General features: G+C 42.5%; 2 protein-coding genes across 3 annotated transcripts in view; one reads left to right on the top strand and one right to left on the bottom strand.

Moving 5' to 3' along the window:
• Positions 1-1,367: 1,367 nt before the first annotated feature.
• Positions 1,368-5,661, top strand: tsen15 (TSEN15 tRNA splicing endonuclease subunit). Its single transcript, XM_046358156.1, has 4 exons — positions 1,368-1,551; positions 1,676-1,757; positions 4,228-4,363; positions 4,783-5,661. The coding sequence occupies exons 1-4, from the start codon at positions 1,471-1,473 to the stop codon at positions 4,949-4,951; spliced, it is 468 nt and encodes a 155-aa protein (XP_046214112.1). The 5' UTR covers positions 1,368-1,470; the 3' UTR covers positions 4,952-5,661.
• A 1,065-nt stretch (positions 5,662-6,726) lies between these two features.
• LOC124042073 (uncharacterized protein C1orf21 homolog) overlaps positions 6,727-18,327 on the bottom strand; it is a 16,590-nt gene continuing 4,989 nt past the window's right edge. For both annotated transcript variants that reach the window (XM_046360396.1, XM_046360395.1), the window contains 4 exons: positions 12,788-12,870; positions 8,655-8,725; positions 8,473-8,533; positions 6,727-7,847 (listed from right to left, as the gene is read on the bottom strand). In XM_046360396.1, coding sequence (XP_046216352.1) covers positions 7,809-7,847; positions 8,473-8,533; positions 8,655-8,725; positions 12,788-12,870 — 254 coding nt within the window. In that variant the 3' untranslated portion in view covers positions 6,727-7,808. The remainder of the gene's footprint in view (positions 7,848-8,472; positions 8,534-8,654; positions 8,726-12,787; positions 12,871-18,327) is intronic.

Raw genomic sequence — 18,327 nt, 5'->3', positions numbered from 1 at the left:
CAACTGCGAACTGGCCAAGATAAAGCAAAGCAGTGCAACACAAACAACAACACAGAGTTACACATGGAATAAACAAACATACAGTCAATAATACACTAGAAAAAGTCTATATACAGTATGTGCAAATGAGGTAGGATAACGGAGGTAAGGCAATAAATAGGCCATAGTGGCGAAATAATGACAATATAGCAATTAAACATGAGTGATAGATGTGCAGAAGATGAGTGTACAAGTAGAGATACTGGGGTGCAAAGGAGCTAAATAAATCAAATAGATAACAGTATGGGGATGAGGTAGTTGGATGGACTATTTACAGATGAGCTATGCACAGGTGCAGTGATCTATGAGCTGCTTTGACAGCTGGTGCTTAAAGCTAGTGAGGGAGATATGAGTCTCCAGCTTCAGTAATTTTTGCAATTCATTCCAGTCATTGGCAGCAGAGAACTGTTGGGAAAGGCGACCACACGAGGAATTGGCTTTGGGGGTGACCAGTGAAATATACCAGCTGGAACGCATGCTACAAGTGGGTGCTGCTATGGTGACCAGTGAGCTGAAATAAGGCGGGGCTTTACCTAGCAAAGACTTACAAATGACCTGGGTTTGGCGACAAATATGAAGCGAGGGCCAGCAAACGAGAGCTTACAGATCGCAATGGTGGGTGGTATATGGGACTTTGGTGACTAAATGGATGGCACTGTGATACACTGCATCCAATTTGCTGATTAGAGTGTTGGAGGCTATTTTGTAAATGACATCGCAGAAGTCAAGGATCGGTAGGATAGTCAGTTTTATGAGGGTATGTTTGGCAGCATGAGTGAAATAGGAAGCTAATTCTAGATTTAATTATGGATTGGAGATGCTTAATGTGAGTCTGGAAGGAGAGTGTAACCAGACACCTAGGTATTTGTAGTTGTGTAATTACATTAAATGTGTAATTTCTTTGCAAATGTGTTCTGTTTTTCACTGAAACCACAAGTATTGACTAACTATTAAGTGTAAGCTCACTTACTACAATAAATAAAATTGTTATGTAGAATAGCAATGCAGTTTTTCAGAAAGAAGTTACTCTCCCAAGGCATACATTTAACTAAAGAGACTCAGATCTACTGTATGAGAAGAAGCACCTGCGTGTCTGGTGCTGTAGACCAGGTCCATGATTAGGTTATCCACACTAACCGCTTACTGAAGTTTTACACCTAATCAAATATTTGATTTTGTTAGTTTAACTTTTTTTCATTAAAAAAATGAATAAATCATAAATAAAACACATCTCCATATCTACCTAAAGAAAGGGAGTTAGAAGTGCCACGGAACTTATAATACCGGCAAAAAAAATCACCCGGACCGTTTACATTGCAGTACTTTAGCGTTCTAAATGGGAGTGAGGCACTTTCACAGAGTTCACACGTTGTCAGCATCACAGTCAATGTGTGGGATTTAAAGTGATTTACAAAATATAGACGAGGAAATATGTCGGAGTTAACGAAGAAAACAGACGAGGATGTAATTGAGAAACCACTTCCCCCTAACTGGATTTTACAGCATCCAATGGTAAAGTGTCATCAACAAACATGTTCTAGCTGACGTTAGTCATGAACAACAACAATAACCGATGCACCAATGTAACTGATGCAGTACTAGCTAACGTTTTAAACTTTTACCCTCATGCTCATAGTACCAACATCTGATGAACCTAGATGTTGGAGACAGTGCTCAAGTCCACGCAGCTTTCTTGGTGTACCTGGATCTAGCTGAAGGTGAGTTAACCATGAATTGGATCGACAATCAACTCTGTTTTTGCATCATCACAAGCTAGCTACTTGCCCTTTCAGGCGAGTGCTACCCAAGGGGGCTTTACATCCGGCCCACTTTTGGGTTTTCAGCTGAAGGTATGGAGGACAGCTCAATGTGAACTACAATCCCGACGCTCTGTTTTAACGTTTCAAAACGCATGCAATACGGGTTTGGAAACGTTTGTAACTTTCATACTACCAAGAAATTCACTTTCATATACAAAAGATCCACTTAATGTACGGGGTTTAGCAAAGTTACAGCCGGCTGTAAGTCAGCCTCCAGTCGAGGTATGACACATCCTCTCTCCTTGCGTTCACATTTCCATTGGACCATTTCCATATTTCCAGCACGTGTTAAGCCTCGATCACATCGACCGCGTCATTGCGCAAAATAGTATGCAGCATCATCTGAATGTTTGACTCATACCTTCGATAAATCCAACCTATGCACCACACAGAATGCACTGCAAACTGCCATGCAATTTTTTAAATTTTATTTAACAAGGCAAATTTAAGAACAAATTCATATTTACAATGATGGACTACCTAAAGACAAAAGGTCTCCTGTGGGGATGGGATAAAAAATAAATTTAAAAGGTGTGTATGTATAGATATATTATAGTTGAAGTCGGAAGTTTACATACGCTTTAGCCAAATACATTTAAACTCAGTTTTTCACAATTTCTGACATTTAATCAAAGTAAAAATTCCCTGTCTTAGGTCAGTTAGGATCATCACCACTTTATTATAAGAATATGAAATGTCAGAATAATAGTAGAGAATTCTTGATTTATTTCAGCTTTTATTTCTTTCATCACATTCCCAGTGGGTCTGAAGTTTACATGCACTCAATTAGTATTTGGTAGCATTGCCTTTAAATTGTTTAACTTGGGTCAAATGTTTCAGGTAGCCTTCCACAAGCTTCCCACAATAAGTTGGGTGAATTTTGGCCCATTCCTCCCGACAGAGCTGGTGTAACTGAGTCAGGTTTGTTGGCCTCCTTGCTCACACACGCTTTTTCAGTTCTGCCCACAAATGTTCTATAGTATTGAGGTCAGGGCTTTGTGATGGTCACTCCAATACCTTGACTTTGTTGTCCTTAAGCCATTTTGCCACAACTTTGGAAGTATGCTTGGGGTCATTGTCCATTTGGAAGACCCATTTGTGAACAAGCTTTAACTTCCTTACTGAAGTCTTAATGTTGCTTCAATATATCCACATACTTTTCCTTCCTCATGGTGCTGTCTATTTTGTGAAGTGCACCAGTCCCTCCTGCAGCAAAGCACCCCACAACATGATGCTGCCACCCCTGTGCTTCACGGTTGGGATGGTGTTCTTCGGCTTGCAATCCTCCCTGTTTCCTTCAAACATAATAATGGTAATTATTGCCAAACGGTTTCTTCAGACTAGAGAACATTTCTCCAAAAAGTATGATCTGTGTCCCCATGTGCACTTACTACCCATAGTCTTTTTATGATGGCAGTTTTGGAGCAGTGACTTCTTTCTTGCTGAGCGGCCTTTCAAGTTATGCCGTTATAAGACTCGTGGATGTAGATACTTTTGTAGCTGTTTCCTCCAGCATCTTCAAGATCCTTTGCTGTTCTTCTGGGATTGATTTGCACTTTTTGCACCAAAGTACGTTCATCTCCAGGAGACAGAACGCGTCTCCTTCCTGAGCGGTATGACGGCTGTGTGGTCCCATAGTGTTTATACTTGCGTACTATTGTTTGTACAGATGAACGTGGTACCTTCAGGCATTTGGAAATTGCTCTTGATTTTTACTTTTGATTTTCCCATTTCAAGCAGAGGCACTGAGTTTGAAGGTAGGCCTTGAAATACATCCACAGGTACACCTTCAGTTGACTCAAATGATGTCTCAAATGATGTCAATTAGCCTATCAGAAGCTTCCATGACATTTTCTGGAATTTTCCAAGCTGTGTAAAGGCACAGTCAACCTAGTGTATGCAAACGTCTGACCCACTGGAATTGTGATACAGTGAGTTAGAAGTTAAATAATCTGTCTATAAACAATTGTTGGAAAAATGACTTGTGTCATGCACAAAGTACATGTCCTAACCGACTTGGCAAAACTATAGTTTAAAAATACATTTGTGGAGTGGTTGAAAAATGTTTAAATTTTGCATTAAAAAAAAAAAAATAATCTTAGTTCCAAAACCATACTGCGGGTGAGGTATATTTGCGTTTTGACAGAGCATTTGGGCAACGTCAGGGCATTTCCCTCACAAGGCGAAAGGGGACATGCAAGGGCTAGTGCTACAGATGATATCAGTTGGATAAACCTACATAAAATGTAAACTAAGTACTTTGCAATGAAAACCTATTATTAGCCAGGTGTACCTAGTGTATAGCAAGTTACTTCATGCTCCTGACTGTGCCCACACCAGTGAGTCATCTCTGTCCTTTCCATTACAGTGCGTCAGTGGAAGGAGGTGAGTGGAGTGGGGTGCTCTGAGCTGCGACTGGTGTTGCTGGAGGGAAGGGAGAAGGAAGGAGAGCCCACTCAGACGGTGCTCCCACTACCTGTACACAGAGGCCTGAGCCACAGAAGGTGAGATAAGACTGGGCCTCTTTATCGAATACCCACTATAAGACCTCCAAATGCAGGGAACATAAAGGAATGAGTTAATGTACAGAAATAAGACTGATGCTATGCTACAGGGTTGCAGTCAATTCCATTTAAATTCTAGTCAGTTCAGGAAGTACCCAACTTTTCAATGAGGAACATTTGGAATAGGAATTTGTTGACTGTCATTGAAATGGAATTGACCCAATGTTAGATTACGCCACGAATCAACATTTTGCAACACTTGCGGAACACCAACGGATAAAGAATGCAGCCGCCCCCAAAGAATGTAGGCGAACTGAAACTGGAGTGTGATTACTGTGTATATTCTTCAATGTAAGATCATTTCTTTATACATATCTATGATTTGGTCCATCGCTGACCTCTTCTCCTCCCTCTCCTAGTGTGCGGTCAGTGCTGGCCAGAGGCTCGCCCATGCTCCTGTGTGTGGTGGCATCTGACTCCAGCCTTGTCTACCAGAGGATGTGTGATGGCCTGCTGACCCCTGACCCCCCCGTGGGAATCCAGGACCAGGGCCGCCGGCAACACCGCAAAAGACGGCAGCAACATTGACCCGCAGCAGAACCACAGTGACCGTTAGTAGACCGCTATTGGTCTGGTAATGAACTCTGCAGTGACCAGGAGAGAATCACAGACTGAATGGCAGGCTGTTGTGGTCTCGTAATGATGAACCAAAGTGCCAGTATTTTCCTTAAATTTGGCAGGGCGTGCCTAGCTACATTGCTCAGTTTCTGAACTGTTTTTGAGAACCTGGGCATAGCGACTTTCTTAAGGCTCAACAGCTAGCCTACATAAAGTATGACAGACGAGAGAAATATGACAAATATTACAACGGCCATAACTGCCTTTAAAAGGTGCCACAGTCTCTATGGGCCAGAGGGTTTGTGTTATAACTGCCAGAGGGTTTGTGTTATAGCTTCTTGGACAATTGCAAGACAACAATCAGACACTGGATTGCAGTTGGACATAAAATTGCCAGAGGATACATAAGTTGTATTGAATTAAATCTCCATACAGTACATCCATGAAGCAATACATGCTTATCTAGCAGACTGCCGTATCTACAGACACCACTTAGAACTCGTTCAGCTGGTTATAGTTACTGTAACACTGCTTTGTTTTGTGCCGACTCCATACCCATTTACTTTTAAGTGCAGTTGTGATTTTTAAACTGTAGAGGGCATGAAAACTACCATGGATGCTTCAATGATATTGCTAGACCGCCATTTGACATTGACAGATAAAGACAACAGTAAACACAATGATGGGTGTGCCTGTGCATTACGAGGTATTAGTAACACCACAAGGACCATATGAGAAACCATTTTGTTTGACAAATTATATTACAGTGACCTGAAAACACATTATTTTACTAGAAAAACTCTAATTGAACATGAAAAAACGAGCATGACAACAAATGCAAAGAGCACTACATAATCTGACTATGCTCCTTATACAGTATACTGTCTTTCGATTGAACACTGATGTCTTATTAACAGGTAAGAACTGATACTGACAGCAGAGTGGTGTGTGTGTGTGTGTGTGTGTGTGTACACACAATTGGTGCAACAAAGCCTAATGAAGAGGTAGGCTCGACTACAAAACAACAATGACTAGAACACTTCAACCCTGAGCATTGACATTAAACAAGAATACCCTACGTAGTAAAGTAAGAAGACATGGGCCGACTGAATCACAGTGCATTCGGAAAGTATTCAGACCCCTTCACTTTATCCACAATTTGTTACAGCCTTATTCTAAAAGGGATTAAATCACCCCCCCCCCCCCCCCCCCATTATCAATATACACACAATACCCCACAATAATGACAAAGCAAAAACTGTGTGCTTAGGGTTGTTGTCCTGTTGGAAAGTGAACCTTTCCCCAGGCTGTCATGTGCCTTTTACTAAGGAGTAGCTTCTGTCTAGCCACGCTACCATAAAAGCCTGATTGGTGGAGTGCTGCAGAGATGATTGTCCTTCTGGAAGGTTCTCCCATCTCCACAGAGGAACTCTGGAGCTGTCAGAGTGACCATCGGGTTATTGGTTACCTCCCTGACCAAGGCCCTTCTCCCCCAATTGATCAGTTTTGCCGGGTGGCCAGCTCTAGGAAGAGTGTTGTTTCTAAACTTCTTCCATTTAATAATGATGGAGGCCACTGTGTTCTTGGGGACCTTCAATGCTGCAGAAATGTTTTGGAATTTACCACAGTTGGACTCCCAATCACGTTGCAGAAAAATCTCAAGGATGATAAATGGAAACAGAATGCACCTGAGCTCAATTTCGAGTCTCATAGCAAAGGGTCTGAATACTTATGTAAATAAGGTATTTCTGCGTTTTATTTTGAATACATTTGCAAAAATGTCTAAATCAGTTTTTCACTTTGTCATTATGGAGTATTGTGTATAGATTGAGGAACATTAATCAATTTTAGAATAAGACTAACGTCATAAAATGGGGACAAAGTGAAGGGGTCTGAATACTTTCCGAATGTACTTTATGAGCATACTGTAGAAAAGAAAATTCAAAAAGTATCCTGGAATGCAGGAAGTAAGTAACCCCGGTTTCCCCTCAAGGGGTGTGTTCATTGGGGTGACACGCTCAGAACATTGCAGATAGAAATACGCTACATAGAGAGACACTGATAAGAGAATCAATGATACAATACGATGATGGGAGAATCCCCAGCTCTATTACTTTAAGTTTCTATCTGCAATGCAGTGAATGTTTCAGCCACCTGGATTGCATTCATTAAGGCACACCGTAGCCAAATGTTTTGCAACAGAAAATGTCAACTAGCGTTTCTTATTGGTAGTTCTTCCCTGTTTCAGTCTGTTTTCTTTCATTTGGTGCCTAATGAATACGACCCAGGAATAATTCCCAGATTCATTTTCCTCTGCCATCCCAATTACCTCGATTGTTCATCATCCAATCAGATGAGGAATGACAAATGTTCCTTTAAGCCATTACGAATAACCATGATGGACTGGTCTCAGTCAATCCATGGGTTCAAAATGACTGGATCTCCGTTGTCTTTTAATGGACCACAGTCACAGAGCCGAGCGGCTGCTGTACTTATTGTCCACGGTTACCGTGGCGACAGACTTGGAGAGCCGCTCAGTATAATAGGACTGGAGCTGAAAGTAGTCCTGGCCATGTCTTGTAACATTGCTCCTTTGGGGGTAAAACATTGTCGCATTGGACTCGTAGATCTGTTACAGGGAGCCAGGGTTGTAGGTATAGACACAGGGCCGGGCAAAGGTGCTTGGTTTGGGTCAATGTGTCTCCCCCTCCATCCTTGAAATGGTCTAAAAGGAAGAGGGCCGTTTGGTAAGGGTTATGTGGTACAGGCCTGTCCTTGCCATTGGACAAATCCTTCCTCTCAGGGGAGCAGATGGTGGACCTCAGTGCTATGTCATATCCTCTTCCTCTGAGCAGTAGTCCTGCCCCTGAAAAAGCAAAGCAGAAGATAGAGTAGAATGAAGTCCTCCCCAGACACTGATCTAACCACCACCACACAGACACTGTTTGGTCGTCTTGCCGACCCCTATGAGGTCACTGCTAAAATCACAGATCTGTTTGGCCGTCTTGCCGACCCCTATGAGGTCACTGCTAAGATCCCAGATCTGTTTGGTCGTCTTGCCGACCCCTATGAGGTCACTGCTAAGATCCCAGATCTGTTTGGTCGTCTTGCCGACCCCTATGAGGTCACTGCTAAAATCCCAGATCTGTTTGGTCGTCTTGCCGACCCCTATGAGGTCACTGCTAAAATCACAGATCTGTTTGGCCGTCTTGCCGACCCCTATGAGGTCACTGCTAAAATCCCAGATCTGTTTGGTCGTCTTGCCGACCCCTATGAGGTCACTGCTAAAATCCCAGATCTGTTTGGTCGTCTTGCCGACCCCTATGAGGTCACTGCTAAAATCCCAGATCTGTTTGGTCGTCTTGCCGACCCCTATGAGGTCACTGCTAAAATCCCAGATCTGTTCGGCCGTCTTGCCGACCCCTATGAGGTCATTGGTAAAAATCTGTTTGGTCGTCTTGCCGACCCCTACGAGGTCATTGAACTCTCACCTTTTCTATCTTCTCATCCAGCATCCTGAAGAACTCCTGCTGGCTCTCTGAAGAATGAATCCTGTGGAGAAAGGAACAAGACAGTTCCAATTCAACACTGTTAGTTCAGGGATGGAAAGGGAGGGGGAAAACCCTGCATTGTGAGTGACCGAATGACAACAAAAATGGTTGGTTGAGCTTACTGTGTCTTCCCATTGCCATTTGATCCTGTGTCGTCTGTTTGTTGGACCGTGGTGAGCAGGGCAGTATTCTCCTGAAACACACACAGGGCTATCACTGATACTGCTGCTCCTTAAATATTTGTTACTTTTATTTGTTCATTTTTTCTTTAAACTGCATTATTTGGTTTAGAGCTTGTAAGTAAGGATTTGACTGTAAGGTCAAGTACCTGTTGTATTCGGACCATGTGAAAAATACAAATTTGATTTTAATAGATGTGTTCTGGCCAATATATTAAGTATCCACATTTTGTAATGGAACACATCTCCTTAGAACTTTATATTTTTAGCAATGACCTCATAGGGGTTGGCAAGACAGCAAAACAGATCTGGGATTTTATCAATGACCTCACAAGGGTCGGCAAGATGACCAGCATTTTTCTACAGCTGGCCATGCTTTCCACTTGGCTATCCCTACCCCGACCAACAGCTCTGCACCCCCCACTTCTCCTTCACCCAAATCCAGATAGCTAATGTTCTGAAAGAGTTGCAAAATCTGGACCCCTACAAATCAGCCGGGCTAGACAATCTGGACCCCCCCCCCTTCTTTCTAAAATGATCCACCGCAATTGTTGCAACCCTTATTACCAGCCTGTTAAACCTCTCTTTTGTATCGTCTGAGATCCCTAAAGATTGGAAAGCTGCCGCGGTCATCCCCCTCTTCAAAGGGGGAGACACTCTAGACCCAAACTGTTACAGACCGATATCTATCCTACATTGCCTTTATAAAGTCTTCGAAAGCCAAGTTAACTAACAGATTACCGACCATTTCGAATCCCATCGTACCTTCTCCGCTATGCAATCTGGTTTCCGAGCTGGTCATGGGTGCATCTCAGCCACGCTCAAGGTCCTAAATGATATAACCGCCATCGATAAAAGACAGTACTGTGCAGCCGCCTTCATTGACCTGGCCAAGGCTTTTCGACTCTGTCAATCACCAGATTCTTATCGGCAGACTCAACAGCCTTGGTTTCTCAAATGACTGCCTCGCCTAGTTCACCAACTACTTCTCAGAGTTCAGTGTGTCAAATCGGAGGGCCTGTTGTCTGGACCTCTGGCAGTCTCTATGGGGGTGCCACAGGGTTAAATTCTCGGACCGACTCTTTTCTCTGTATATATCAACGATATCGCTTTTGCTGCTGGTGATTTTCTGATCCACCTCCTATGCAGACGACACCATTCTGTATACTTCTGGCCCTTCTTTGGACACTGTGTTAACTATCCAGACAAGCTTCAATGCCATAACTCTCCTTCCGTGGCCTCAAAACTGCTCTTAAATGCGATAAACTAAATGCATGCTCTTCAACCGATCGCTGCCCGCACCAACAAAGCATCCTTCACTTATGCTGCCAAACATACCCTCGTAAAAATGGACTATCCTACCGATCCTCGACTTCGGCGATGTCATTTACAAAATAGCCTCCAACACTCTAGTCTGCAAATTGGATGTAGTCTATCACAGTGCCATCCGTTTTGTCACCAAAGCCCCATATACTACCCAACACTGCGACATGTTTGCTCTCGTTGGCTGGCCCTCGCTTCATATTTGTCGCCAAACCCACTGGCTCCAGGTCATTTATAAGTCTTTGCTAGGTAAAGCCCCGCCTTATCTCAGCTCGCTGGTCACCATAGCAGCACCCACCCTTAGCACGCGCTCCAGCAGGTATATTTCACTGGTCACCCCCAAAGCAAATTCCTCCTTCGGCCACCTTTCCTTACAGTTCTCTGCTGCCAATGACTGGAACAAACTCATATCTCCTTCACTAGCTTTAAGCACCAACTGTCAGAGCAGCTCACAGATAACTGCACCTGTACATAGCTCATCTGTAAATAGCCCATCCAACTACCTCATCCCCATACTGTTATTTATTTCGCTCCTTTGCACCCCAGTATCTCCACTTGCACACTCATCTTCTGCACATCTATCACTCCAGTGTTTAATTGCAATATTGTAATTATTTCGCCACTATGGCCTATTTATTGCCTTACCTCCCTTGTCCTACCTCATTTGCACACATTGTATATAGACTTTTACTATTGTATTATTGACTGTATGTTTGTTTATTCTGAGTAACTCTGTTGTTGTTTGTCGCACTGCTTTGCTTAATCTTGGCCAGGTCGCAGGTGTAAATGAGAACTTGTTCTCAACTAGCCTACCTGGTTAAATAAAGGTGGAAAAAAACATACACTAAGTTGCCTGTACCTTTTAAGCTACTTGGAAAATTCCAGAAAATTATGTCATGGCTTTAGAAGCTTCTGATAGGCTAATTGACATTTTGAGTCAATTGGAGGTGTAGCTGTGGATGTATTTCAAGGCCTACCTTCAAACTCAATGCCTCTGCTTGATATCTTTGGAAAATCAGAAAAAAATTGTAGACCTCCACAAGTCTGGTTCATCCTTGGGAGCAATATCCAAACGCCTGAAGGTACCACATATACTATTGTTTGTACAGATGAACAAGTATAAACACCATGGGACCACGTAGCCATCATACTGCTCAGGAAGGAGACGCGTTCTGTCTCCTAGAGTACTTTGGTGTGAAAATCAATCCCAGAACAACAGCAAAGAACCTTGTGAAGACGCTGGAGGAAACAGGTACAAAAGTATCTATATCCACAGTAAAACGAGTCCTATATCGACATAACCTGAAAGGTCGCTCGGCAAGGAAGAAGCCACTGCTCCAAAACCTCCATTAAAAGACAGACTACGGTTTGCAACTGCACATGGGGACAAAGATCGTACTTTTTGGAGAAATGTCCTCTGGTCTGATGAAACAAAAATAGAACTATTTGGCCACAATGACCATCGTTATGTTTGGAGGAAAAAGGGGGAAGCTTTCAAGCCGAAGAATACCATCCCAACAGTGAATCACGGGGGTGGCAGCATCATGTTGTGGGGGGTGCTTTGCTGCAGGAGGGACTGGTGCACCTCACAAAATAGATAGCTTCATGAGGAAGGGAAATTCTGTGGATATATTGAAGCAACATTTCAAGACATCAATTAAAGCTTGGTCGCAAAATTGGTCTTCCAAATGGACCCAAGCCCAAGCATACTTCCAAATTTGTGGGAAAATGGCTTAAGGACAACAAAGTCTAAGTGTTGTAGTGGCCATCACAAAGCCCTGACCTCAATCCTATAGAAAATTTGTGGGCAGAACTGAAAAAGTGCGTGCGACCAAGGAGGCCTACAAACCTGACTCAGTTACACCAGCTCTGTCAAGAGGAATGGGCCACAATTTACCAAACTTATTGTGGGAAGCTTGTGGAAGGCTACCCAAAACGTTTGACCCAAGTTAAACAATTCTGACCCACTGGGAATGTGACAAAAAAAATAAAAGCTGAAATAAATCACTACTATTATTCTGACAATTCACATTCTTAAAATAAAGTGGTGATCCTAACTGACCTAAGACAGGGAATTTTTACTTGGATTAAATGTCAGGAATTGTGAAAAAATGAGGTTAAATGTATTTGGCTAAGGTGTATGTAAACTTCCAACTTCAACTGTATATTTCACTGGTCATCCACAAATCCACCTCCTCCTCCTTTGGCTGCCTTTCCTTCCAGTTCTCTGCTGCCAATGACTGAAACGAATTACAAAAAAATCCCTGAAGCTGGAGATTTATATCTCCCCTCACGAACTTTAAGCATAAGCTGTCAGAGCAGCTTACTGATCATTGCACCTGTACACAACCCATCTGTACATAGCCCACCCAACTACCTCGTCCCCATATTGTTTTTTTTTTGCTCCTTTGCACCCCAGTATCTCTACTTGCACATCATCTTCTGCAGATCTATCACTCCAGTGTTAATGCTAAATTGTAGTTATTTCACCACTATGGCCTATTTATTGCCTTAATGCCCTAATCTTACTACATTTGAACACACTGAATATATTTTTTTATATTGTGTTATTGACTGTACGTTTGTTTATCCCATGTGTAACTCTGTTGTTTGTGTCGCAGTGCTTTGCTTTATCTCTCAACTGGCCTACCTGGTTAAATAAATATAAAATAGGATATTCTTTGTTAAACGATTTGAAAAAGTGTGTGTCAAACTGTATGATGAATAAGTAACTTAACATCGGTCTTTCTCACCGTGCTGTCCTGGTCGCAGTTGTTTAGTCTGTCCTCTTCTCTATTTATATACTTCACACTTGCCACACCTTTCTTGTACTCATCTGTAAGAAAGAGCGGGCGTATGAGGGATTTGGGTTAAAAACAAAACATGCAAGAGTGCATTTATATTTTTTTGCCATTAACACTACCAGCAACATCAACTTATTTTTGCTTGAACTGGAGCATGCAGATATTTTATTTGATATCTGCATGCTTCAGATTAGAGGATGACTGATTAGAGCATATATCCATGACAGTCCCCATCAATTATATTGATCAGGAATCCACTGTTCATCCAGATAAGAGGAGAGGAGGAGCTGCGGTAATCAGTAGAACAATCAGTAGCATCAGTGGCAAAAAGATCATGACATGCTCAAATTAACTGTTCAAAGGTCCTATTTTCACAATGGTTGGAAAGCAGGACAGCTCCTGCCCCCCCTCTCTTTTACACACACACACACACACACACACACACACACACACACACACACACACACACACACACACACACACACACACACACACACACACACACACACACACACACACACACACACACACACACACACACACACACACACACACACACACACACACACACACACACACAGCATAGAGATTAGAGGAAAGGGAAACAGATGCATGATGCACAGCCAATGACCTAATAAAGAGAGAATGACCTGACATCAGACATGCAGCCATAAACAAGCCTTATCAGAACATAATGTCATAACAGTAGTACAAGGTCTTCTTGTTCCTCATTTTATAGGTCAATAGGAACACGATAAAATGATTGGTATTAATGGAAAATATGGGACCCATATTAGGAACCAAGGATTGAAGCAAAAATTATTTTTCAGAACCACAAAAAAATGTGGGCCTTTCCACTGTTCCAAACTGCAAAATAAAGTGCTGAACCGGTTCGAACCCCCCAAAAAGTGCAGGTTTATATGGTTATTGTCTGTTCCTTTTTTAACCTGTGAAATCAAGTTAAAAAAAAACATTTAGCTCATTAAGCTGCTGCTACTCAGTTTATCTTATATCCTGATGCCTAGTCACCTTACCCCCTATACCATATCTACCTCTCCAGTATCCCTGCACATTCTAAATGTGGTATTGGAACCGACCCTGTATATAATATGGTTATTTACTTATTGTGTTCTTCATATTTCTTCTTATTTTTCGTGTGAATGTGACATTAAAACGTTTAACTAAATTACTTCACCAATCAGTGCGAATTGAGCAGGCAAGCTAGTTGTTTACATGCGTGATGGACAGTGTAGCCTTATGGCGCAAGATGCGACTGAAATTTTGCGGGTGAGGAGAGAGGGTTGAGCATCTTATTATGGCATGCATTATCTGAATTAGGTTCGTAGAATTACACCTTGGAGGACAGGCTTCTATGGAGGAACTTTGAATGTCCTTTGAGCTCGCTAGCTAAACACGTTTTACTTTTTTGTAGTTAATAAATCCAGCGTGAAACGTGATAACTAGGCCTATAGTATCCTTAAATAGCATTGAAAAGATTAATCCATTCTTCTCCAGCTAATAAATAGTCTCTTTACCTGTCTTCTGAATCACGTTTGTAACCTCAGTATAGTAGCCTATGGTAACGTCAGTACAGTAGCCTATGGTAACCTCAGTATAGTAGCCTATGGTAACGTCAGTACAGTAGCCTATGGTAACATCAGTACAGTAGCCTATGGTAACGTCAGTACAGTAGCCTATGGTAACGTCAGTACAGTAGCCTATGGTAACGTCAGTACAGTAGCCTATGGTAACATCAGTACAGTAGCCTATGGTAACATCAGTATGGTAACGTCAGTACAGTAGCCTATGGTAACGTCAGTACAGTAGCCTATGGTAACGTCAGTACAGTAGCCTATGGTAACGTCAGTATGGTAATGTCAGTACAGTAGCCTATGGTAACATCAGTACAGTAGCCTATGGTAACATCAGTACAGTAGCCTATGGTAACATCAGTACAGTAGCCTATGGTAACATCAGTATGGTAATGTCAGTACAGTAGCCTATGGTAACATCAGTACAGTAGCCTATGGTAACATCAGTATGGTAATGTCAGTACAGTAGCTTATGGTAACATCAGTACAGTAGACTATGGTAACGTCAGTACAGTAGCCTATGGTAACATCAGTACAGTAGCCTATGGTAACGTCAGTACAGTAGCCTATGGTAACGTCAGTACAGTAGCCTATGGTAACGTCAGTACAGTAGCCTATGGTAACGTCAGTATGGTAACATCAGTACAGTAGACTATGGTAACGTCAGTACAGTAGACTATAGTAACGTCAGTACAGTAGCCTATGGTAACGTCAGTACAGTAGCCTATGGTAACATCAGTACAGTAGCCTATGGTAATCAGTACAGTAGCCTATGGTAACGTCAGTATGGTAATGTCAGTACAGTAGCCTATGGTAACGTCAGTACAGTAGCCTATGGTAACATCAGTACAGTAGCCTATGGTAACATCAGTATGGTAACATCAGTACAGTAGCCTATGGTAACATCAGTACAGTAGCCTATGGTAACATCAGTACAGTAGCCTATGGTAACATCAGTACAGTAGCCTATGGTAACATCAGTACAGTAGCCTATGGTAACATCAGTATGGTAATGTCAGTACAGTAGACTATGGTAACATCAGTACAGTAGCCTATGGTAACGTCAGTACAGTAGCCTATGGTAACGTCAGTACAGTAGCCTATGGTAACATCAGTACAGTAGACTATGGTAACGTCAGTACAGTAGCCTATGCTAACGTCAGTACAGTAGCCTATGGTAACGTCAGTACAGTAGCCTATGGTAACATCAGTACAGTAGCCTATGGTAACGTCAGTACAGTAGCCTATGCTAACGTCAGTACAGTAGCCTATGCTAACGTCAGTACAGTAGACTATAGTAACGTCAGTACAGTAGCCTATGGTAACATCAGTACAGTAACCTATGGTAACATCAGTACAGTAGCCTATGGTAACATCAGTACAGTAGCCTATGGTAATGTCAGTACAGTAGCCTATGGTAACGTCAGTACAGTAGACTATGGTAACATCAGTACAGTAGCCTATGGTAACGTCAGTACAGTAGCCTATGGTAACATCAGTACAGTAACCTATGGTAACATCAGTACAGTAGCCTATGGTAACATCAGTACAGTAGCCTATGGTAATGTCAGTACAGTAGCCTATGGTAACGTCAGTACAGTAGCCTATGGTAACGTCAGTATGGTAACATCAGTACAGTAGCCTATGCTAACGTCAGTGCAGTAGCCTATGCTAACGTCAGTGCAGTAGCCTATGGTAACGTCAGTGCAGTAGCCTATGGTAACGTCAGTACAGTAGCCTATGGTAACGTCAGTACAGTAGCCTATGGTAACGTCAGTACAGTAGCCTATGGTAACGTCAGTACAGTAGCCTATGGTAACGTCAGTACAGTAGACTATAGTAACGTCAACGTCAGTACAGTAGCCTATGGTAACGTCAGTACAGTAGCCTATGGTAACGTCAGTACAGTAGCCTATGGTAACGTCAGCACAGTAGCCTATGGTAACGTCAGTACAGTAGCCTATGGTAACATCAGTACAGTAGCCTATGGTAACGTCAGTACATTTACATTTACATTTAAGTCATTTAGCAGACGCTCTTATCCAGAGCGACTTACAACTTGGTGCATTCACCTTATGACATCCAGTGGGACAGTCACTTAACAATAGTGCATCTAAAACTTAGGGGGGGTGGGGTGAGAGGGATTACTTATCCTAAAAAGTACAGTAGCCTATGGTAACATCAGTACAGTAGCCTATGGTAACGTCAGTACAGTAGACTATGGTAACGTCAGTACAGTAGCCTATGGTAACGTCAGTACAGTAGCCTATGGTAACGTCAGTACAGTAGACTATGGTAACGTCAGTACAGTAGCCTAGCCTATGGTAACGTCAGTACAGTAGCCTATGGTAACGTCAGTACAGTAGCCTATGGTAACGTCAGTACAGTAGCCTATGGTAACGTCAGTACAGTAGCCTATGGTAACGTCAGTACAGTAGCCTATGGTAACGTCAGTACAGTAGCCTATGGTAACGTCAGTACAGTAGCCTATGGTAACGTCAGTACAGTAGCCTATGGTAACGTTAGTACAGTAGCCTATGGTAACGTCAGTACAGTAGCCTATGGTAACGTCAGTACAGTAGACTATGGTAACGTCAGTACAGTAGACTATGGTAACGTCAGTACAGTAGCCTATGGTAACGTCAGTACAGTAGCCTATGGTAACGTCAGTACAGTAGCCTATGGTAACATCAGTACAGTAGCCTATGGTAACGTCAGTACAGTAGCCTATGGTAACGTCAGTACAGTAGCCTATGGTAACGTCAGTACAGTAGCCTATGGTAACGTCAGTATGGTAACATCAGTACAGTAGACTATGGTAACGTCAGTACAGTAGACTATAGTAACGTCAGTACAGTAGCCTATGGTAACGTCAGTACAGTAGCCTATGGTAACATCAGTACAGTAGCCTATGGTAACGTCAGTACAGTAGCCTATGGTAACGTCAGTATGGTAATGTCAGTACAGTAGCCTATGGTAACGTCAGTACAGTAGCCTATGGTAACATCAGTACAGTAGCCTATGGTAACATCAGTACAGTAGCCTATGGTAACATCAGTACAGTAGCCTATGGTAACATCAGTACAGTAGCCTATGGTAACATCAGTAGTAATGTCAGTACAGTAGCCTATGGTAACATCAGTACAGTAGCCTATGGTAACAGTACAGCCTATGGTAATGTCAGTACAGTAGCCTATGGTAACATCAGTACAGTAGACTATGGTAACGTCAGTACAGTAGCCTATGCTAACGTCAGTACAGTAGCCTATGGTAACGTCAGTACAGTAGCCTATGGTAACATCAGTACAGTAGCCTATGGTAACGTCAGTACAGTAGCCTATGCTAACGTCAGTACAGTAGCCTATGCTAACGTCAGTACAGTAGACTATAGTAACGTCAGTACAGTAGCCTATGGTAACATCAGTACAGTAACCTATGGTAACATCAGTACAGTAGCCTATGGTAACATCAGTACAGTAGCCTATGGTAACATCAGTACAGTAGCCTATGGTAACGTCAGTACAGTAGACTATGGTAACATCAGTACAGTAGCCTATGGTAACATCAGTACAGTAACCTATGGTAACATCAGTACAGTAACCTATGGTAACATCAGTACAGTAGCCTATGGTAACATCAGTACAGTAGCCTATGGTAATGTCAGTACAGTAGCCTATGGTAACGTCAGTACAGTAGCCTATGGTAACGTCAGTATGGTAACATCAGTACAGTAGCCTATGCTAACGTCAGTGCAGTAGCCTATGCTAACGTCAGTGCAGTAGCCTATGGTAACGTCAGTGCAGTAGCCTATGGTAACGTCAGTACAGTAGCCTATGGTAACGTCAGTACAGTAGTAACGCCAGTACAGTAGCCTAACGCGTCAGTACAGTAGCCTAT

Source organism: Oncorhynchus gorbuscha, linkage group LG08 (genome assembly GCF_021184085.1).
Source record: "Oncorhynchus gorbuscha isolate QuinsamMale2020 ecotype Even-year linkage group LG08, OgorEven_v1.0, whole genome shotgun sequence".
Lineage (NCBI taxonomy): Eukaryota > Metazoa > Chordata > Actinopteri > Salmoniformes > Salmonidae > Oncorhynchus > Oncorhynchus gorbuscha.
Note: the sequence above shows the minus strand (reverse complement) of the source record. Positions and strands in the feature narration are given on the sequence as shown.

Bases quoted from the DNA above. Each gene is read 5' to 3' on its own strand.
- tsen15 (XM_046358156.1), top strand. From the start codon at position 1,471: ATGTCGGAGTTAACGAAGAAAACAGACGAGGATGTAATTGAGAAACCA. The intron at 1,552-1,675 runs GTAAAGTGTCAT...TCATGCTCATAG, and splicing joins GGATTTTACAGCATCCAATG to TACCAACATCTGATGAACCT. The intron at 1,758-4,227 runs GTGAGTTAACCA...TTTCCATTACAG, and splicing joins GTACCTGGATCTAGCTGAAG to TGCGTCAGTGGAAGGAGGTG.